Source organism: Eurosta solidaginis, chromosome 4, assembly GCF_040869045.1.
Source record: "Eurosta solidaginis isolate ZX-2024a chromosome 4, ASM4086904v1, whole genome shotgun sequence".
Classification (NCBI taxonomy): Eukaryota; Metazoa; Arthropoda; class Insecta; order Diptera; family Tephritidae; genus Eurosta; species Eurosta solidaginis.
In genome coordinates, this window is record NC_090322.1 from 54603921 (window position 1) to 54627886 (window position 23966).

Consider the following 23966-nt stretch of genomic DNA (forward strand, 5'->3'; position numbering starts at 1 on the left):
AAGAGGGGGGGAAGAAGAACTTCAACCTGCCTCTTTCCACCTTTGTCATACCCGAAAAATGGAAAATGGCCAAGGTGGTCCCGCTACTAAAGCCTGGGAAACCAGATAACATAGGAGTCATATCGCCCGATATCTCTCCTATTGCCAGTAGCCAAGACGCTTGAAGCCATTTTGCTGCCCTACTTCAAAGCAAATTTGCAGCTAGCCTGCCATCAGCATGGCTCCAGAAAACTCCATAGCACCACCGCCGCGCTAAATGCCATCAGCACCCAGATAAATTGTGGTTTAAATCAAAACCCCCACCATAGAACAGTACTCGTATCGCTGGACCTATCAAAAGCTTTTGATACGGTCAACCATGGCACGTTACTGCAAGACCTGGAAGGGTCTACCCTTCCCCCATGTCTTAAAAGGTGGACCGCAAACGGCTACCTCCCTGATTTCTCCAGTTTTTTCGCCTTGCGAAACATAGCATTATCACCGACTAAATCCTCCGCGACCTTATTTACAACATGGACGTCCCAAATGTCGACCATTTTGAACATCCACGTCGATGGCACTACGCTACTGACTGTCCTACACCCCAAAATCTTGGATGTGACGTTTGATCAGGATCTACATTTTGGTGAGCACGCAGCCGCAATTGTTTCGAAAATCCAGAGCCGTAATAAAATCCTCAAATCCCTTGCTGGCAGTACTTCGGGAAAATACAAAGAAATGCTCATTACCACATACAAAGCAATTGGCCAGCCGTTTGCGTGCTACGCGTCCCCTATATGGTCGCCAAGCTTAAAAACTACCCACTGGAAGAAGCTACAGGTCTGCCAAAACACTGCGCTCAGAACCGCCACGGGCTCTCTTCTTATGTCCCCAGAACACCATCTACATAATGAGGCGAGAATAGATGCTAAACAAACAGTTTCTGTTGAATACCCAGAAACCTGGGCATCCCAACAGACATCTGATTGATGAGCCAACACCGCCTAGGGACTTAAAGAGTCATCTCCGTAAGCATTTTGAGGAAATACGGCACCTGAGAACTCAGCCGTATGAAGCAAAAAAACACAAGCAGGTCCTTGGTGAACTCCACAAACAGGCGTCGGACCTTTATGCCGGGAATTGCCCGGTGAATCCAGTACTTAGGGAACAGTACCCAAAACTTGTGGAAGAGGAACGCATACTCCCCAGGGAAACGCGAGTCACTCTGGCTCAACTTCGTTCTGGATACTGTAACAGGTTAAACTCTTACATATCCAGAATCAACCCCGACATACAAAATGTATGCCCGCTTGCAATGTGTCCCCACATGACACCAACCATCTCTTTAATTGTAATGTGGAACCAACGCCTCTAACACCCCTTTCATTATGGTCCACCCCTGTCGAAACAGCAAGTTTCCTTGGACTCCCGTTAGAGGATATTGATGACAATTTGTGATCGGTCGCAGCTATTAGGTGGGGCGAAACATTGCTACAACAGCAACAACAGGGGGGAAGATGCTCGCCATTGCTACCGACTCTACTACGGAGATTGTAGTTATGGGTGTGAGCGGCCGTATGAGCTGGTGGCGCCGTAGGGCGCGAGCAGCAGCGGGTACTTGTTGTGGTTTGCTGAGCAGCAGAGCTGGTGGAAGGTAATGGGGGCGCTGAGGCGTAGACTACGGGACGCTCTTGGGCGAGAACAGCAAGGAGCCACAAAAGATTTATAAAAGATACGAGGACGTCCGGTTTTGAGATCTAGCCCCGAACAACCTGTCCGATGCAACCATCCCATGCACCTGACACACTGACCAGAGTATGACCGTCCTAAAAAAATTATTTTCCCGCAAACGCAGCCAGCAAAACCATTTCTTAGGGCCGGGGTCAGGAGACGGACCCGGATTGGGTTCGATACCTTCCCGGAGCAGGAGAGTATGGCGCAGTCCCGCTGCAAGGAGCTGTTGGGAGGATGAAAATTTGTGGGAGGGACGCAACATATTAAATGGGGTTACATTGATATGAGAGCCCTTGATGGGGAAAAAGCCCGAGTCGCTCCGGTATATAGAACCGGCTGCCTTGACCTTATTTTATCTCTGTCCGGAGATAGCAGTTGATGTTGGCATTTTTTACGTGGCCGTTGTAATGTTAATGCCCACTGCAAAAAATTTGTGTGTACAAAGGGGTTTTGCATGGATTTAATTTTGATCCCACTCTATTGGTGGACCACCCAAAGTAGTTTTTTATAAACGCGGCCGAAGCCGCCCCCCGCAAGCGAGTTAGGTGGTTAGAATATACCCGCGGTAGGTATGCTTGTCGTAAGAGGCGACTAAAAACCCAAATAGATTCAAGGGGTTGTGTAGCGCAACCCTTTGAGGTTGCCAGCGCAATATATAGCTTCTCCAAACCCAATTGGCAACCTCACTTATCCGTGGCGAATCCTGTTTCATTAACAGCCGAGGCTCTGGCGACCCCGAGTTCATCCTGGATCTAGGGGTTGGGAGGGCGGGATGGCTTAGAAGGTCGCATCCGGCAAGGATCAACATCTATCACCCCCCAGGGCCTTCGGGGGTGTCCTTATCGCTACAAAAACAACAACAGAGCTTTCTAGGTAACCGAAGACAAAAAACAGCCATTGAGTCGGTTGTCTCGGATGAAGTATTGACAGGAATAGGATTGCCACAAGGATCGGTTTTGGCACCGGTCATATTTAACATATATATAAATGACATATCTTCGGCGCTAAAACATAGTAAAATAAGGCTGTTTGCCGATGACGCATTGCTCGAAGTAAGTGAAATTGATATCATGTTAGCTAGGAGCAAAATGCGGGAAGACTTGTACTCCCTATACAGTAACAATAAGGTTAAACTTAATGTTAATAAACCCTATTTTATGGTCATATCCAGAGCGATGAATAAGGAATCTTGTAATATCGAGCTAAAAATAATGAACTCAAACATTAACGAAGCTAAAACTTTCAAGTACTTAGGGGTTCAGATTGATAATAAATTAAAATTTAATGATCATATTGATTGCATAGTTGTAAAAATAGGCAAGAAAATTGGGTTTTGGAAGAGGTCATGGAAATTTATCAGTATAAAACACAAACTGAAAGTGTATAAATCCATCATAGAGCCGCATTCCATATATTGTCCCATAATAATCTTTATGCCCAATGAAACACAAGTAGATAAGCTACAAGTTATGCAAAATAAAGCTATGAGATTTATATTAAACATGAGGTATGATACTCCCATTAATAACATGATAGAAGCACTAAACTGGTTGAGTATAAAACAGCTTATATTCTACCACAGTATGAAATTTGTATTTAATATCAAGCACGGTAAATTACCAACATACCTCAGCGAAAGGCTTATATATGTAAATGATGCACATTACCTCTTTTCAAAACAGAAGGGGACAAGCAAAATATATTTTATAAGGGCCTGAAATATTTCAATGAACTTCCTAATCACATAAAAAGTAGTAATAATTTCAATACTTTTAAAAAAAAGTTTATTGGAGCATTGTAAAACCCTTCCAATAAGATAAAGTTTTTCTCCTTCTATTTTTTACATGATATATTCGATACTGGAGCGCGAAAAGGGAATCGAAGCAGCAAAACACAATGCATCCGGCCCTAAGGAAAAGAAAATCGGTCGCCACCTGTAACACCAGACAATTCACACACCTAATTTCGCTGGAATTCGGTATTTTCAGCCGATATTTACTGTTGCTGATCGGAATCACTCGCATTCCGACAGCGTTAATATAACAATAAAATTATATGATGTGGAACGAAAATAAGGCCAAACAAAAGTTGGAGCAGGGGGGATTGGAAACACGTCCTTTTCAACCTCCCTCTACATGTTGAGCTGTGCTGATCGGAATCTTCATGCATTCCGACAACGTCATTACTAAAGAAAGCTCAGGGGTGATTGGATAAACATTATTTTCAATTTCCAACATCCAAAGACATGTTTAGCTGTGTTGATCGGAGACCAATACATTCCGACAGCTTAAAATACAAATCTATATATATAAAAATGAAATGATGTTCGTTCCTGTCCATGTTTTGAGGCCAATACGAGGCCAATTTTATTCGTTCTTTTTTCATATTACAGGGATCAAATAGGGGAAGGTTTTTAGCAAACAAAATTTTTTTTTAATCTCTAGGGTCTTGGATATAGGTCAAAACGTGGACCCGGATAACCCTACGATGTGTTTGTATAATATGGGTATCAAATGGAAGCTTCTGATGAGTACTTTAATATGGGGTACTTTTCGTACCCCTTGGTGACTAGGGTCTCGAGATATAGGCCAAGGTGTGGACCCGGGTACCCCAAGAATGTGTTTATACAATATGGATATCAAATGAAAGCTGTTGATGAGTGCTTTAGTACATGATAATTTTTTGTACCCCTGGGCGACTAGGGTCTCGAGATATAGGCCAAAACGTGGACCCAGATACCCCTAGAATGTGTTTATACAATATGGATATCAAATGAAAGCTTTTGATGAGTTCTTTAGCAGAGGGTAATTTTCATACATCTGGGTGACTAGGGTCTCGAGATATTGCCCAAAACGTGGATCAGAATAACCTTAGGATGTGTTTTTACATTATGGGTATCAAATGGAAGCTGTTAATGAGTACTTCAATGTGGGTATCAAAAGGAAGCTGTCCTGATGACTGGTAATTTTTCTCTGGGCGACGAGCGTCTCGAGTTCCATTTCATGTGTACAACATTTTTTGAATAAATATACGAATTTTTCGATTTCTGTCGTGCTGCTAAGTTGCAAATTTTTTTCCAAGGAGAGTAAACATAAACACCGAGGTTTGTACACTGTTTATGAGAGATGCTTCAGCACACATACACAAACGTATTTCGCTGCTGGCTGAAAATTTCTACTGCTTTTTTCAACTGTGAGCAGTGTCTGGACTTCTACCACTAAAGTGGTAGATCTACCACCTTTTTTCCTGAAATATAAGTTCTACCACTTCTACCATGCAAACTTAAAAATAGGTGGTAGATTTTTATAGAAGTTTTCTGAAGAAACCTTATTTTTTCCACAATTATTCAGAGAAGTGTAAGTCAGTTCTTACGAGGTGCTTGGATAACTTTACGTGAACTTAACGATGCATTTAGAAAAGCGCTAAAATTTTGTTCTTATATTTTACATCATACATGTTACATCTTACATCATATATCCCCCATATCCACACCATCCTCCATATACATACCCATACCAACCCATACCTTACATTTAATATCTTACATCTTACACTTACATCTTACATTCAAAATTCCCCCATACCGTGATGATGTTTACACATCAAAAATATGCACATATGATAATAATAATCCCACAAAGATGATTGTTTTTAATTCAGGCGCAGAAACGAATAAAAAAGTTAGGGCTTTGAATTATTATTCATATCGATTAATGATTCGCGAAAATGAAGAATGTCACATTCTGAAATGGATTGTTCCGCCAATTTTTCGTGGATATGTATGCAAAAATTGAGACCGAGCGCTTAAACTACATCAAATTCAACCAGACTAAGCTACGGTCCGAGGAATACATTCACTTACGGGATGCAGTGAATAACGATGGAAATGTGAATGACATCGGTAGAATGATCATATACTGGTAGCCCGCGGCACGTGCATGAATATTCTCAGGATGCCATGGCGTATGTTCACGCTTATGGATGGCCGGATCTGTTTATTACTTTTACATGCAATCCGCAATGGAGTGAAATCAAAGGCCATTTGTTTCCTGGCCAATATCCCAATTGATCGACACGACATAACTGCACGTATTTTCAGACTAAAACTAAAATCACTTATGGACTTTATTGTCAAACATAGAGTGTTTGGAGAGGTGCGTTGTTATATGTATTCCGTTGAATGGCAAAAGCGGGAATTACCGCATGTACACATTTTGATTTGGTTGGTTGATAAAATTACACCAGATCAAATTGATAGTGTGATATCAGCTGAAATACCGGATCAAACGATTGATCCAGATTTGTTCGAAGTCGTCACAAAAACTGTGATACATGGACCTTGCGGTGCATTGCATGTGAACTCTCCGTGCATGATTGATGGAAAATGTTCGAAGCGATACCCACGGGCATTAATTTCGGATGCGGTCACAGGTGACGATGGATATCCGGCATATCGTCGTCGATCCACTGATTACAATGGTAAATCAACGATAATTAAGATGGGAAATCAAAATGTTGAAGTTGACAACCGTTGGATTGTTCCATATTGGCCATTGTTGTCCAAAACATTCAAATCGCATATTAACATGGAATACTGTAATTCCGTTAAATCAATTAAATACATTTGCAAATATGTAAATAAAGCAAGCGATATGGCTGTATTCGGTGCAGTCCAAAATGACAACGACGAGATTAAAAAATATCAAATGGGGCGTTATATAAGCAATAACGAAGCGATATGGCGAATTTTTTCATTCCCAATACACGAAAGACATCCAGCAGTCGTTCATTTAGCGGTTCACCTTGAAAATGGCCAACGCGTTTGTTTTACTCCTGAAAATGCAGCGCTTAGAGCAACAAGTGCACCGTCTACAACTTTTACTACCTTTTTTCATTTATGTCACATTGCTATATGCAGAAGGGCCACAATATTTCACATGGGATAAATCCAGGAAAACATTTCAATGGCGAAAACAAGGAAACCCAGTTCAAGGTCATCCTAATGTGTTCTCAACAGATGCATTAGGACGCATTTATGCAGTTCATCCGAATAATGCTGAGTGTTTTTACTTGCGATCTGCTAAATTTTTCAAATATGTTTAGTTTTTCGTGATTCCATCTTATCATACCCCATATAAACATTTAAAACAAGTGCCATACAATCTGTGTCACATCAGGGTATCACTCGATCAGGTGAACGTACATATACTTTTGCTCGTGAACAAAAAGCCAATAAATTGGAACCACAGCAGTGACCTGTGTTTGTTGTTCTTGCTGCCGGTAAAAGCCACAACAACTACTACATTGCCCGCGCACACATAACGTGCTTTGTGTTTTTGCTAAACGTCATTCATTTTTTCCGTGCTGCCAGTCAGTAAGAAACTGTTTCTATTGTAGTATTTTTGGATAGTTTCTTTTTTGGTCCTTATTGAAAATGGCTCTGACCTCCACTAAGCGTCGCGGTGAAGCAATGAATAATGAGATGGAAGTTATCAAAGCTCCTCGCATCAGTGAATTCTCCCCGAGTCTCATCCGAAGCATTGATCAGCGCATCGTTAAAAATAACGAGTTTATAACGAAATAAATTCTAGACTCTGAAAAAAGACTTATTGAGTTTGTCTGTAAAAAGATAGAAGACAAATTTGAAAGCTTAAAGTTAGAGGACAAATTTGTGGGCTTAAAGCACGATTTAAATGAGCTGAACGATAAAGTATCTCGTCTGGACGCTGTATTTGATCGTTTAGGACATCTCGAGGAAGAAGTTTCTCGTCTGGAGACAGCACTCGTGCGCATTGGGCATCTGGAGGATGAAATATCTGCCCTAAAGGTAAAGCTGACCACACAAGAGAGCGAAAGAGAAAACCAAGTAGCTGCTTGCTGAGGAAGGGGAAAATCTCCAAAGCATTTTCCACCACTTGTGTTTCACATTGAACTTGCAACCACCCCCCATAAACAGCATCTTTCGGTCTCGGAAATTACGCGACAGTGTCACTGATCCAGACATCGGCATAAGGTTCAAGTCTCCATCCGATAGAAATACCCTCCTAAAACCAATTTCGAGCTTCAGGCGTCCGGACCCTGAAAATAAAAGTAAACGAGGGCTCCGTCTAGTAGATGTGGGTATAAACTCCGAAGCTCCGTTTTACGTAAATGAATCGCTGACGAAACGGAATTATGAAATATTCAAGGCAGCGATCCGCCTTAAAAGAAGGAAAAAAGTAGCCGCTGTCTTCACAATCAGAGGCATAGTTCACATAAGGCGTAAAGCCAACGATAGCCCCGAAAAAATCCCTAGCTTGGAGTCACTCAAGGACCTTGAAAATTCAAGCCCAGATGATGGTAGCTCCTTTCGATACGAATCCATTAATCGATCTACTAATGCACAGAACGGGCTTCCACGTATTTAGTGTAATAAGTATATTACGTATAAGTAATTTCTTTCATTTCTGTCTCTTTTCCTCTTTCACCTTCATATGCCATAGCAAATTGCATTTAACCAAAAGCAGTGCAAAGCTTATTGCCAAACCTTTTTATATCTCTGGTGATAAATTATTATAAGTCCCCAAGTTTCAAAGACTGCTCTCGAACGTTGCTGCGCATACTTAGCAGGCGTGCGAAAGGTATAAATATCATACACATCAACGCGCAAAGCCTCTATATAAAAGTTGATGAGTTAAGATATCTTTGCGAGGCCTCCGATATAGATATTATCTGCATCTCCGAGACCTGGTTTTCTTCACGCCATAACGGTGAGATAGTGAAACTAAATGGCTATCGACTTTTCAGAGCTGACATAAGTGGTCACGGTGGTGGTGTCGCTATATATGTTAAAAGTAGTTTGTCCTGTAAATTACGTTGTAGTTCTTGTACCGGTGATTCTGTAGAATTTGTGTTCGTTGATGTTTTTTCATCAAAGGGTGATAAGCTCCTTGTCGGCCGTGCATACAGACCTAATCGCCAAGTAAATTTTGCTGACTTTACTGATTTTCTGCAACCTCTACTCTTAAGTTACGAAAATATAGTCCTAGCTGGTGACTTCAATAGCAACCTGCTCACAGATTCAAGTCTTAAGCTAAGTATGTAATCTCTGGGACTCTTCTCGGCTAACATTACCATACCAACACATTTTACCAACACTAGTTCCTCGCTGCTAGACCTCTTCTTTGTAAACGACTCAGAGAAAGTACTTCTTTACGATCAGCTGTCTGCTCCCAATTTTTCTAAACACGACCTCCTATTCCATTTCAAACGTTGTTTACACCGAGCTCGTTTACATATCGTGACTTTAAAAGTATAAATTATAGTGCACTTGCTGAAGCAGTGGAGTCTGTCGACTGGAGATTGATTCGAACGATGGCTCGGTGGATGGGCAAACTAAATTCCTTCAAGACAGTATAAATAAGCTCTTCGACGACCACGTTCCTACGAAACTTAAGGTGACGAAACACAATAGCAATCCATGGTTTGACGCCAGTATTATGCATCTAATTCACTTGCGTAATCTAGCTTATTCCCGGTGGAAAAGATACAGAACTGTGGAAATGCACATGCGCTTCAAAGCTGCACGAGTCACTGCCAATAAAGCCATAAGATCGGCTAAAGTACATTTCTACGAAAATAAGTTCAGCACCGCTTTAAATTCAAAAGAAACTTGGAATAGGATCAAGAAAATTGGAATTGGCAAATCCAAGGCCGATCTCTCTGTCCCCCCTGATGTAGATGTTAACGATATCAATGATAGTTTTTTAAAGTTACCTCCCTCGGCTGCTAATGTATGTATTGACAACTACGGTGATCGTGTAAATGTTGATGCTAGTCCCCTCGAGTTTGTTCGTGTCGATGACTGTGATGTTGTGAAAGCCATACTTTCTGTGAAGTCCACCGCTATAGGCTTAGACGGAATATGTGCAAAATTTGTGAAAATTATTCTACCCGTAATCCTGCCCCATATAACCTATTTAATAAACTCTATCCTAACCACCTGTCTTTCCAAAATGTTGGAAAGCTGTTAAAGTTATCCCCATTCCCAAACAAAACAAAGAGTACAGGCCGATAGTCATACTGCCTTTTCTTTCGGAGGTCGTTGAGCGCATCCTACATGGGCAGATCGCCACATATTTGCATGTAAATAAACTTTTAATGGACCATCAGTCCGGTTTCAGACCAAAAAGGAGCTGTACTACGGCACTTATTTCTGTGGTAGAAGATATACGGGAGCGCATAGATGATAACTTTACGGCTTTCCTAACCCTTCTTGACCACTCTAAAGCTTTTGACTCTGTTGACCATACCCTACTATGTAAAAAAGCTGGAAAACATGTTTAATTTTTCCAGTCATGCAACCAACCTAATCAGATCTTATCTAGACGGCAGAACGCAGGCAGTATGTGTAGATAATATAAAGTCAAACTTGTTAGAAGTTTCGCGTGGTGTACCCCAAGGGTCAATCCTTGGTCCTTTGTTGTTTGTATTGTACATTAATGACCTGCCTCGTGTTCTTAAGTATTGTGACGTCCACATCTATGCTGACGATGTTCAATTGTATATGTGCTGTCCTGTCGATTGTATGAGTTTATGTATAAGTAACTTGAATCAAGACCTTAGTCAAATAGGTGTATGGGCTTCCATGAATGGTTTATGTCTAAATCCTAGAAAGTCGAAGTGCATTGTTATCCGTAGAAAGCCGCTAGCTACAAATGGCTTAAACAATATTATGTTTGAAAATTCTGTTATAGAATATGTTGACACGGCAAGAAATCTTGGCATAGTTTTTAACAAAACATTGTCCTGGAGAGACCATATCTTTAGAAACGTAGGAAAAGTGTACGGTATTCTCCGTACACTGTGGTTGACACAGTATTTCACTCCGCTACATATTCGACTACTTTTATCCAAAGCGTACTTAATACCTACGCTCCTCTACGGCTGTGAGATTTTTTCTAACTGTGACGCTGTGAGTAAAAAGAAGCTTAATGTTGCCTACAATAACATTGCTAGATACGTTTACGGGCTGAATAGACTTGATCACGTTTCCTGTTATTCTGCAAAGTTGCCAGACCACTCTTTTGACAATCTTTTAAAGTTTAGAACTCTTATTACCTTGCATAAGATAATCTACACGAAGGAGCCTTATTACCCATATCGAAGGCTTCAATTTCTTCATTCTATGAGGACAATGGTTCTTGCACATGTTAAAATCTGTATGCTAATTTCTGAACGTCAATTCTTCGTTACTTCGATCCGTCTTTGGAACTCCCTTCCAACCAGAATAAGACAAATAAGTAATGCACTGCATTTCAAAAAAGAATTAAAATTTGTTCTTTAATTGCCTCACCTCTCCTTCTTCAACTAACTCTCTTTACTGATCTTCTATCCGTTTTTCTTGCCACCTTCTATTTCCTCAAAGGATAGAACCTAATATTATTACTGTACTACCTACCCTTGCAATGTCCCCTTTATTCTTATTTCTGTTCTGTGTCCCTAGGCTAAGCTCTTTAAAATTTATTGTAACCATTAAGTCTTATTTTACAAATTATCTATTGTTTATTCTAAGTTATTGAAACATTTTTTAAATTTTCGCCTTTGTTCTGTCACTGTTCTGACTAGCACTATAAAATAATTTTATCAAATTGTTGTGTTAGGAAAAGATTTAATAAAATAAAAATACAACTACAAATTTGTTGGAGGATGATAAGCATTGGAACGATACGCTTGCCGTTTCAGGTGTAATAGCCAGTCCACATCAAATACAAACATTATTTTCGATAATAATTGCAATGTGCTCCCCATCTAATCCATTGGAATTATGGAATAATTTCAAAGATTATATGCCAGATGATATTTTAAACCAAATGCGTCAAAATACTGCAAATTATGAGTTGGAATTCACATTGGAAATTGACAATGAACCATTGATAAGGATTGACGACATTTGTTTGTCGATGTCAAACAAATCATTAATACAATTGGGCATACCAGCAGCAAATCGTCCAATGCATGATATGTTCAATCGAAAACTGGAGCGTGTTTACCATTATGATTGTAATGAACTAAACACATTTGTAACATCAAATTTAACGAAATTGAATGACCAACAACAACATGTTTATGATAAAATCATGAATAATGTTAGCCATGGAACTAGTGTATTGTTTTTCTTGGATGCTCCTGGTGGAACAGGCAAACACTTTTTGTGAATTCATTGATATTAGCAACAATTCGATCAAATAATAACGTTGCATTGGCACTCGCTTCCTCCGGAATTGCGGCGACATTACTGGAAGGCGGTCGCACAGGACATTCTGCATTAAAGTTTCCTTTGAATATGCAGGCAAATGAAACAACAACATATAATATTTCGAAAACATCTGGAATGGAAAAAGTTCTTAAAGTATGTAAGCTCATCGTATGGCACGAGTGTACTATGACACACAAGAAATCATTGGAAGAACTTGATAGAACTTTGAAAGATCTACGAGGAACCCAAACAGTCTTTGGAGGTGCCATGATTTTATTGGCTGGAGATTTTAGGCAAACATTACCTGTGATCCCAAAATCCACGGCTGCAGATGAAATCAATGCATGTCTAAAATCATCGTATTTATGGAGACATGTTAACACACTTAACCTTACTACAAACGTACGTGTTCAACTACAAAACGATCCGCCAGCAGCTGAATTTTCACAGAAATTACTGAAAATCGGAAATGGCCAAATGTCTGTCGCTCCAACAGGAATTATTAGATTGCCTAACAATTTCTGCACTTTTGCGCTGTCTAAAGAGGCATTGATACAGAGTGTATTTCCAAACATAGTTCAACATTACAAAAACTATGATTAGCTCAGCAAAAGAGCAATTTTAGCTGGGAAAAATAAGGACGTCTATGATATAAATGCAGCTATTCTGGAGCAAATACCTGGTGACATAGTTGCATATAAGTCAAAGGACTCTATTACTGATCAAGATGATGTCGTAAATTATCCAACTGAATTCTTAAACTCACTCGATTTGCCAGGCCTACAACCTAATAATTTACGATTAAAAATTGGAGCACCGATTATTATGCTGCGCAAAATTAATGTGTCACGACTTTGCAACGGTACCAGACTCGCTGTGACGCTTCCCAAGGCAGTCGGTTTTACGTACCGGAGCGACTCGGGATTTTTCCCGACCAAGGACTGTCATTTCAGTGTGACCCCATTTAATTTGTTTCGTCCCTCCCACAAATTGTCATCCTCCCAGCAGCTCCTTGCAGCAGGACTGCTCCATATTCTCTTACTCCGGGAAGGCATCGAATCCAATCCGGGTCCGTCTCCTGACCCCGGTCCTGAGAAATGGTTTTGCTGCATCTGCCGGAAAATAATCTTTTTAGGACGGTCATACTCTTGTCAGTGTGTCTCGTGTAAAGGATGGTTGCATCGGACAGGTTGTTCTGGGCTTGATCCCAAAACCCGACGTCCACGTAACTTTTATAAATCTTTTATGGCTCCTTGCTGTTCACGCCCAAGGGCGTCCCGTAGTCTACCCCTAAGCGCCCCCCCCCCCCCTAACTTCCAGCAGCCCCGCTGCTCAGCAAGCCACAACAAGTACCCGCTGCTGCACGCGCCCCACGGCGCCAACAACTCAAACAGCTGATACCACTCATAACTACTACCTTCGTAGTAGAGTTGGTAGCAATGCTGAGCATCAGCCCCTGCCCCCGTCTTCTCCCCCCCCCCCCCTCTTTTCCTACAGCAATCGTGCAGGTCGGGGAAACAGACTCTTAGTCCCTACCTCCGTTTGCTCCGTCTGCCAGCACAGAATATATAGGTTTGCGACATCCGCCCAATGCAGCTCCTGCCTTGGGTGGTGCCCCTTTCCTAGATGTTCTGGTCTCCGCGACGGCAACCCCCCGACGGGTTTCTTCGCGCCATGTTGCCAGGTCGCAAACCCAAATCATCCGGGTACCCCAATGCTTGCCCAAGGACGCCCAGTCCCAGGGCCACAACAGCAATTGCGTCCTGGCCTTCCACAACCCAGGCGTAGTCACCCGTCACTTACTCCCAGAGTGGCGACATCTCCCCCTATGCACTTCAGACTTCTGCAGTTAAACTGTAATGGATTAACTGGGAAGATTACGGAGATAGTCGATTTCATGAAGCGGCACAACATCCGCGGACAGTAGGGGTGAGATGTTGGCGGATCAAATAGAAGAAACGAAGTTCTGCACAATAAACGGAGACGCCCCCACACGTATGGTAGGAAGCTGTCACAGCTCGCCAGATATCTAAATCGTGAGCGCAGAACTCGTAAACTGCGTCAACTGGAAGCCGATGGTAACATTGGCATCCGACCACCTGCCCAAGGCAGTCGGTTTTATGTACCGGAGCGACTCGGGATTTTTCCCGACCAAGGACTGTCATTTCAGTGTGACCCCATTTAATTTGTTTCGACCCTCCCACAAATTGTCATCCTCCCAGCAGCTCCTTGCAGCAGGACTGCTACATATTCTCTTACTCCGGGAAGGTATCGAACCCAATCCGGGTCCGTCTCCTGACCCCGGTCCTGAGAAATGGTTTTGCTGCATTTGCCAGAAAAGAATCTTTTTAGGACGGTCATACTCTGTTCAGTGTGTCTCGTGCAAGGGATGGTTGCATCGGACAGGTTGTTCTGGGCTTGATCCCAAAACCCGACGCCCACGTAACTTTTATAAATCTTTTGTGGCTCCTTGCTGCTCACGCCCAAGGGCGTCCCGTAGTCTACGCCTAAGCGTATCCCCACTACCTTCCAGCAGCTTCGCTGCTCAGCAAGCCACAACAAGTACCCGCTGCTGCTCGCGCCCACGGTGCCAACAACTCAAACAGCTGATACCACTCATAACTACTACCTTCGTAGTAGAGCTGGTAGCAATGCTGAGCATCAGCCCCTGCCCCCGTCTTCTTCTCCCCCCCCCTCTTTTCTGGCAGCAATCATGCAGGTCAGGGAAACAGACTCTTAATCCCTACCTCCGTTTGCACCGTCTGCCAGCACAGAATATATAGGTTTGCGACATCCGCTCAATGCAGCTCGTGCCTTGGGTGGTGCCACTTTCCTAGATGTTCTGGTCTCCGCGACGGCAACCCCTCGACGGGTTTAATCGCGCCATGTTGCCAGGTCGCAAACCCAAATCATCCGGGTACCCCAATGCTTGCCCAAGGGCGCCCAGTCCCAAGGCCACAACAGCAATTGCGTCCTGGCCTTCCACAACCTAGGCTTAGTCACCCCTCACTTACCCCTAGAGTGGCGGCGTCACCCCTCATGCACTTCAGAATTCTGCAGTTCAACTGTAATGGACTAACTGGGAAGATTACGGAGATAGTCGATTTCATGAAGCGGCACAACATCCGCATTGCTGCGATTCAAGAGACTAAACTCACAGCAAGATCTGCATTGCAGACCTGCTCTGGTTATAATGTCCACAAGAAAGACCGCGAGAGCGGAAATGGAGGCGGCCTCGCGTTTATTATACACCACTCTGTGCAATATCATATATTTGATCCTGGCATCGACCGCAGTGACAATGTCTTAGAACGTCAAGGCCTATCTGTCCGGTCAGGCGATGCAAATCTAGAAATCATCAACATCTATATCCCTCCTGTCACCTGTTGCCCCAGTGGATACCGCCCTAATATCGAGGCCTTACTCACTGGCAACAATCGCATTATCTTAGGCGTTTTCAATGCCCATCACGACCTATGGCATTCAAACTTGCGGGCGGACAGTAGGGGTGAGATGTTGGCGGATCAAATAGACGAAACGACGTTCTGCACAATAAACGGAGACGCCCCCACACGTATGGTAGGAAGCTGTCATAGCTCGCCAGATATCTCAATCGTGAGCGCAGAACTCGTAAACTGCGTCAATTGGCAGCCGATGGTAACATTGGCATCCGACCACCTGCCCATACTTATTTCGTTCGAGCGTACCGCCGACTTCATCGTCACCGAAAAACGCACTTTCATAAACTTCAAAAAAGGAAAGTGGGAAGAATATAAATCTGCAACAGACAGCAGTTTTGCTGCCCTCCCTATCCCGACTGATGCCCGCCAAGGGGAGCGTGCCTTCCGTAAGGTCATTGAATCCGCCTCGGCACCTTTCATTCCCGCCGGGAGAATTCCCGAAATCCGGCCCCACTTCCCGGCGGAGGCCGCGAGCTTAGCGAGGGAACGCGACCTTATAAGACAGCTTGATCCAGGCGACCCCCAAATAAGGGATATAAACCAACGCATCAGATTGCTTGTGGACGAACACAAGCGGGCGAAATGGGAAGAGCACCTAAGAGGTTGTAACCTCTCTACCGGTGTAGGTAATCTTTGGTCCACCGTAAAGTCCCTATCGAATCCGACTAAGCACAAAGACAAAGTTTCCATCGCCTTTGGCGATAAGGTGCTGTCGGATGCGAAAAATGCGCGAGCGCTTTCTGCCGACAATATATAATGCATCCTACGGTCGACAAAGATAGACGGAGAGCCAATAGACACGCACATAAGCACAAACTCAGCGCGTCACCAATTACCATCACCGCTAGAGAGGTTGAGGACGCCATTGGTCGCGCTAAACCATCCAAAGCAGTGGGCCCAGACGGCATAGCCATGCCGATGCTTAAAAACCTAGGGAAAGAGGGTTTCAAATATTTAGCGCATGTCTTCAACCTGTCTCTTTCCACCTTTGTCATACCCGAGAAATGGAAAATGGCCAAGGTGGTCCCGCTACTAAAGCCTGGGAAACCAGCTAACGTAGGTGAGTCATATCGTCCGATATCTCTCCTATCGCCAGTGGCAAAGACGCTTGAAGCCATTTTGCTCCCTTATTTCCAAGCACATTTGCAGCTAGCCCCTCATCAGCATGGCTTCAGAAAACTCCATAGCACTACCTCCGCGCTAAATGTCATTAGCACCCAGATAAATTGCGGTTTGAATCAATATCCCCACCATAGAACAGTACTCGTAGCGTTAGACCTATCAAAAGCTTTTGATACGGTCAACCATGGCTCGTTACTGCAAGACCTGGAAGGGTCCACCCTTCCCCCATGTCTTAAAAGGTGGACCGCAAATTATCTGGGTGGTCGGCAGGCATCGGTGCAATTCAGAAACGAAACATCAAAACAAAGGAGAATTAAACAAGGGGTGCCACAGGGTGGTGTCCTATCCCCGCTTTTGTTTAATTTCTACATATCTAAGCTACCTTCACCACCGGAAGGAGTCACAATCGTTTCCTAAGCCGATGACTGTACAATAATGGCCACAGACCCAGGCCCAAAGATCGATGAGCTATGCAATAAAATAAACGGCTATCTCCCTGATCTCTCCAGTTTTTTCGCCTCGCGAAACCTGGCATTGTCACCGACTAAATCTTCCGCGACCTTATATACAACATGGACGCCCCAAATGTCGACCATATTGAACATCCACGTCGATGGCACTACGCTACCGACTGTCCTACACCCCAAAATCTTGGGTGTGACGTTTGATCAGGATCTACTTTTTGGTGCGCACGCAACCGCAATTGTTCCAAGAATTCAGAGCCGTAATAAAATCCTCAAATCCCTTGCTGGCAGTACCTGGGGAAAAGATAAAGAAACGCTCTTGACCACATACAAAGCAATTAGCCAGCCGATTACGTGCTACGCGTCACCCATATGGTCGCCAAGCCTAAAAACCACCCACTGGAAGAAACTACAGGCCTGCCAAAATACTGCTCTCAGAATCGCCACGGGCTGTCTTCTTATGTCCCCAGAACACCATCTGCATAATGAGGCGAGAATACTCCCCATCAGGGAGAGAAATGAGATGCTGACCAAACAGTTTCTGTTGAATACCCAGAAACCTGGGCATCCCAACAGACATCTGATTGACGAACCAGCACCGCCTAGGGGCCTAAGGAGTCATCTTCGTAAGCATTTTGAGGAAATACGGCACCTGAGAACCCAGCCGTATGAAGCGGAAAAACACAAGCAGGTCCTTGGTGAACTCCATAGACAGGCGTCGGACCTTTATGTCGGGAATTGCCCGGTGAATCCAGTACTTGAAGAAAACTATCCAGAACTCGCAGAAGAGGAACGCATACTCCCCAGGGAAACGCGTGTCACTCTTGCTCAACTTCGTTCTGGATACTGTAACAGGTTAAACTCTTACCTATCCAGAATCAACCCCGGCATACAAAATGTATGCCCTGCTTGCAATGTGTCCCCACATGACACCAACCATCTCTTTAATTGTAATGTGGAACCAACGCCTCTAACACCCCTTTCCTTATGGTCCACCCCTGTTGAAACGGCAAGTTTCCTTGGACTCTGTTAGAGGATATTGATGACAATTTGTGATCGGTCGCGGCTATTAGGTGGGGCAAGCATTGCTACAACAACAACAACCTGCCCATACTTATCTCGCTCGAGCGCACCGCCGACTTCATCGTCTCTGAAAAACGCACTTTCATAACCTTCAAAAAAGGAAAGTGGGAAGAATATAAATCCTTTACAGACAACCGCTTTGCTGCCTCCCTATCCCGACTGATGCCCGCCAAGGGGAGCGTGCCTTCCGTAAGGTCATTGAATCCGCCTCGGCACATTTCATTCCCGCCGGGAGGATTCCCGAAATCCGGCCCCACTTCCCGGCGGAGGCCGCAAACTTAGCGAGAGAACGTGACCTTATAAGACACCTTAATCCAGGCGAGCCCCAAATAAGGGATATAAACCAACGCATCAGATAGCTTGTGGATGAACACAAGCGGTCGAAATGGGAGGAGCACCTAAGAGGTTGTAACCTCTCTACCGGTGTGGGTAAACTTTGGTCCACCTAAAGTCCCTATCGAATCCGACTAAGCACAAAGACAAAGTTTCCATCGCCTTTGGCGACAAAGTGCTGTCGGACACGAAAAAATGCGCGAGCGCTTTCTGCCGACAATATATAATGCATCCTACGGTCGACAATGATAGACGGAGAGCCAATAGACACGCACATAAACACAAATTCAGCGCGTCACCAATCACCATCACCGCTAAAGAGGTTGAGGACGCCATTGGTCGTGCTAAACCATCCAAAGCAGTGGGCCCAGACGGCATAGCCATGCCGATGCTTAAAAGCCTAGGGAAAGAGGGTTTCAAATATTTAGCGCATGTCTTCAACCTGTCTCTTTCCACCTTTGTCATAACCGAGAAATGGAAAATGGCCAAGGTGGTCCCGCTACTAAAGCCTGGGAAACCAGCTAACATAGGTGAGTCGTATCGTCCGATATCTCTCATATCGCCAGTGGCAAAGACGCTTGAAGCCATTTTGCTCCCTTATATCCAAGCAAATTTGCAGCTAGCCCCTCATCAGCATGGCTTCAAAAAACTCCATAGCACTACCGCCGCGCTAAATGCCATTTGCAGCCAGATAAATTGCGGTTTAATTCAATACCCCCACCATAGAACAGTACTCGTAGCGCTAGACCTATCAAAAGCTTTTGATACGGTCAACCATGGCTCGTTACTGCAATACCTGGAAGGGTCTACCCTCCCCCCATGTCTTAAAAGGTGGACCGGAAATTATCTGGGTGGTCGGCTGGCATCGGTGCAATTTAGAAACGAAACATCAAAACCAAGGAGAATTTAACAAGGGGTGTCACAGGGTGGTGTCCTATCCCCACTTTTGTTTAATTTCTACATTTCTAAGCTACCTTAACCACCGGAAGGAGTCACAATCGTTTCCTACGCCGATGACTGTACAATAATGGCCACAGGCCCAGGCCCAAAGATCGATGCGATATGCAATAAAATAAACGGCTACCTCCCTGATCACTCCAGTTTTTTCGCCTCGCGAAACCTGGCATTATCACCGACTAAATCCTCCGCGACCTTATTTACAACATGGACGTCCCAAATGACGACCATTTTGAACATCCACGTCGATGGCACTACGCTACCGACTGTCCTACACCCCAAAATCTTGTGTGTGAAGTTTGATCAGGATCTACATTTTGGTGAGCACGCAGCCGCAATCGTTCCGAGAATTCAGAGCCGTAACAAAATCCTCAAATCCCTCGCTGGCAGTACCTGAGGAAAAGATAAAGAAACGCTCATGACTATATACAAAGCAATTAGCCAGCCGATTACGTGCTACGCGTCACCCATATGGTCGCCAAGTCTAAAAATCACCCACTGGAAGAAACTACAGGCCTGCCAAAATACTGCTCTCAGAATCGCCACGGGCTGTCTTCTTATGTCCCCAGAACACCATCTGCATAATGAGGCGAGAATACTCCCTATCAGGGAGAGAAATGAGATACTGACCAAACAGTTCCTGTTGAATACCCAGAGACCTGGGCATCCCAACAGACATCTGATTGATGAACCAGCACCGCCTAGGGGCTTAAGGAGTCATCTCCGTAAGCATTTTGAGAAAATACGGCACCTGAGAACCCAGCCGTATGAAGAGAAAAAACACAAGCAGGTCCTTGGTGAACTCCATAAACAGGCGTCGGACCTTTATGCCGGGAATTGCCCGGTGAATCCAGTACTTTAAGAAAATTATCCAAAACTCGTGGAAGAGGAACGCATACTCCCCAGGGAAACGCGTGTCACTCTTGCTCAACTTCGTTCTGGATACTGTAACAGGTTAAACTCTTACCTATCCAGAATCAACCCCGGCATACAAAATGTATGCCCCGCTTGCAATGTGTCCCCACATGACACCAACCATCTCTTCAATTGTAATGTGGAACCAACGCCTCTAACACCCCTTTCCTTATGGTCCACACCTGTTGAAACGGCAAGTTTCCTTGGACTCCCGTTAGACGATATTGATGACAATTTTTGATCGGTCGCGGCTATTAGGTGGGGCGAGCATTGCTACAACAACAACAACTCGCTGTGAAGAAGCTAATGGGTAACGTTATCGAAGCAACAATTTTGAAAGGGAAGTACAAAGGAGAAGACGTTTTTATACCCATAATTCCACTGATTCCGACGGATTTACCATTCGATTTCAAACGTTTGCAGTTCCCTATTCGCCTTGCCTTCGCTATAACAATTAATAAGGCGCAAGGACAGTCTCTACAAATGTGCGGTATTAATTTAGAATACCCAATTTTTTCTCATGGAAAATTGTATGTAGCTTGCTCATGAGTAGGCAAACCACGTCATTATTCCTTTACGCGAAAGATGGAAAAACCAGTAACGTTGTCTACCAAAAAGTGTTACTATAAAGTTCGAATGAAATTGTATCAAAGAATTTGCTTTATTTGGTATTAGTTTTATTCTCTTTCAGCAAATCATTAAATTTATCGCCTAGCGAAGCGGGCGAGGGTACGCTAGTATAATTGAAAAATATAAGTCCCAATTTTGTTGCCTTAGGCTGGAAGCACTGGAGGATTGGAAACGCGTCCTTTCCAACCTCCCTTAAATAAGTTGTTGTTGTTGTATTTATTTATATAAATAAGTGGATTTCAGACTCGTCCATTTGTCACACAATTATGCTGATCGGAATCACATGGCATTCCAACAGCATATTCAATAGTAACAAGTGATTGCAATAATGAATTGTACTTAGTCGTGTAAGTTTTTCGCCTAAACAGCCGTAATAATAAATAAATTAAATTAAACAACAACAACACACACTACCAAGGGAGACACGGGTCACCTGCCCCAACTTCGCTCTGGATAATGTAACAGGTTAAACTCTTACTTGTCCATGACCAACCCCGACATACGTAATGTATGTCCTGCATGTGTCCCCACATGACACCAACCATCTTTTAAATTGTAATGTGGAACCTACGCCTCTAACACCTATCCCCCTGGTCCACCCCTGTTGAAACAGCCAGTTTCCTTGAACTCCCCTTAGTGGACTTTGGAACGGATAGGAATTAATAGCACTTACCACATCTACAAGATTCTTTACGCCCTCTTGATATTCTTCTTTTATTTCCACTACGGTCGGGTGCAATAGAACTGTTTCGAAATCGTTTGATACAAAATGTGTATCGCTTGATTCCTGCAAATACCAAGCATTATTCTTGCATATTCAAATCATGATAATTTTACCTTTAACACTGCCTCCATTTCTTGATCATTTATTAGATTTTCCTGCAAGTTATTGTAATGATGTAAACATCTAGATATTTTTAATTTAAAAATGTTATCATAAGCAAACCTCAGTACCTCAGTAGCACTTTTTAAATCATAGCAATCAAAGGGGTCATGTGAGTATAGTGGTGTAGTTGTAGTCTCTTGCTTGAAAAGGCCAAGTTGGGCCAGGTGGTCATCATATATGTGTTGGATGAATGTGTTTAGTTGAAGGTATGTGCATTCACAAAAATCGCAGTTCAGGTAAAATTCATTGTTATCCTCAAATAATCCGGCTGTGATATCGCCACACTTTCTTTTTATTGCGGGAGTTTTAATAATTTGAGACATTGTTTTCGCTGAATAAAATGCAGCACAGAAAGTTTTTTCGTTTGTGAATTGTAGTACAACACGAATTGACCACAATAGGGGGAATCATGTAACCGTATAAATGCCTTATAAAGTGTGTAAACGTATAAACATAGTGTACCTATAAAAGTGTGTTCACTAAGCGATAAACGTCAAAACTACAAACAGCCTCGCTCACCTGATGGAAATCTCAGGTCTAGAGTCGCATTTTTGGTCTCAACGACAACATTTTTGACTACCAATCGTCTCGACTTTTTCAATTTTTCAATCAAACGGCGCATTCGGTAATGGTATCCATTTTGAATTCGCTGTCATTCCGAATCCAGCGAGTGTCTGTCAGAATGTTTGACAGATAAGTCAACACACTTGTACTTGTACACTAGGGGGACTCATGAAAGCATATAAACTTATAAGGTGTAAAATTATATCCATTTACACACGCTGTTATATGAACGCACCTAGTAATACTCTTGATAAACTTGATTGTTTATCAGCTGTATTATTGCCAAACAAAATTTTTTTGATTGTTATACAAATTAAAAAATGCCAATATTAAGTGAAAAATCAAAACTAAAACACCTTTACTTGCTGATGTTGGAGATTTCTGATGAAAATACCTGCTGTAATGTCTGCAGGGTTGCATTCCTTTAAGTTTATCGCGTTTACGCAATGAAATGTGCGCGTAAATTTATACAAATTGTGTAAATGATTTTTCATACAAAATTTGACAGCTCGTTTACGCACTAGATAAATTTATACGTTTACACACTTTATAAGGCATTTATACGGTTACATGAGTACCCCTACTATGCGTATAAATTTATCTAGTACGTAAACGAACTGTCAAATTTTGTATGAAAAATCATTTACACAATTGGGGGACTCATGAAAGCATATAAACTTATAAGGTGTAAAATTATATCCATTTACACACGCTGTTATATGAACGCACCTAGTAATACTCTTGATAAACTTGATTGTTTATCAGCTGTATTATTGCAAAACAAAATTTTTTTGATTGTTATACAAATTAAAAAATGCCAAAATTAAGTGAAAAAACAAAACTAAAACGCCTTTACTTGCTGATGTTGAAGATTTCTGATGAAAATGCCTGCTGTAATGTCTGCAAGGTTGCATTCCTTTGAGTTTACCGCGTTTACACAATGAAATGTGCGCGTAAATTTATACAAATTGTGTAAATGATTTTTCATACAAAATTTGACAGTTCGTTTACGCACTAGGTAAATTTATACGTTTACACACTTTATAAGGCATTTATACGGTTAAATGAGTTCCCCTAATTTGTATAAATTTACGCGCACATTTCATTGTGTAAACGCGGTAAACTCAAAGGAATGCAACCTTGCAGACATTACAGCCGGCATTTTCATCAGAAATCTCCAACATCAGCAAGTAAAGGCGTTTTAGTTTTGATTTTTCACTTAATCTTGGTATTTTTTAATTTGTATAACAATCAAAAAATTTTTTTTGGCAATAATACAGCTGAAAAACAATCAAGTTTATGAAGAGTATTACTAGGTGCGTTCATATAACCGCGTGTGTAAATGGATATAATTTTACACCTTATAAGTTTATATGCTATCATGAGTCCCCCTATTGTGTAAACGCGGTAAACTCACAGGAATGCAACCTTGCAGACATTACAGAGGGCATTTTCATCAAAAATCTCCAACATCAGCAAGTAAAGGCGTTTTAGTTTTGATTTTTCACTTAATCTTGGTATTTTTTAATTTGTATAACAATCAAAAAAATTTTTTTGGAAATAATACAGCGGAAAAGCAATCAATTTTATCAAGAGTATTA

The 23966-nt window shown here is 42.7% G+C and overlaps 1 protein-coding gene across 2 annotated transcripts in view; it reads right to left on the reverse strand.

Annotated features, from left to right (window-relative positions):
- LOC137249774 (leucine-rich repeat and coiled-coil domain-containing protein PF3D7_0703800-like) overlaps positions 1–22424 on the reverse strand; it is a 110087-nt gene extending 87663 nt beyond the window's left edge. Inside the window, exons 1-4 of one of the 2 annotated variants that reach the window (XM_067781662.1) lie at positions 22321–22424; positions 21870–22263; positions 21753–21794; positions 21589–21702 (exon numbers count right to left, since the gene is read on the reverse strand). In XM_067781662.1, the coding sequence (XP_067637763.1) occupies positions 21589–21702; positions 21753–21794; positions 21870–22124 (411 nt within the window). In that variant the 5' untranslated portion in view covers positions 22125–22263; positions 22321–22424. Of the gene's footprint in view, positions 1–21588; positions 21703–21752; positions 21795–21869; positions 22264–22320 lie in introns of those variants that run through there. The other variant, XM_067781661.1, reaches the window with a different exon arrangement.
- Positions 22425–23966: the final 1542 nt, after the last annotated feature.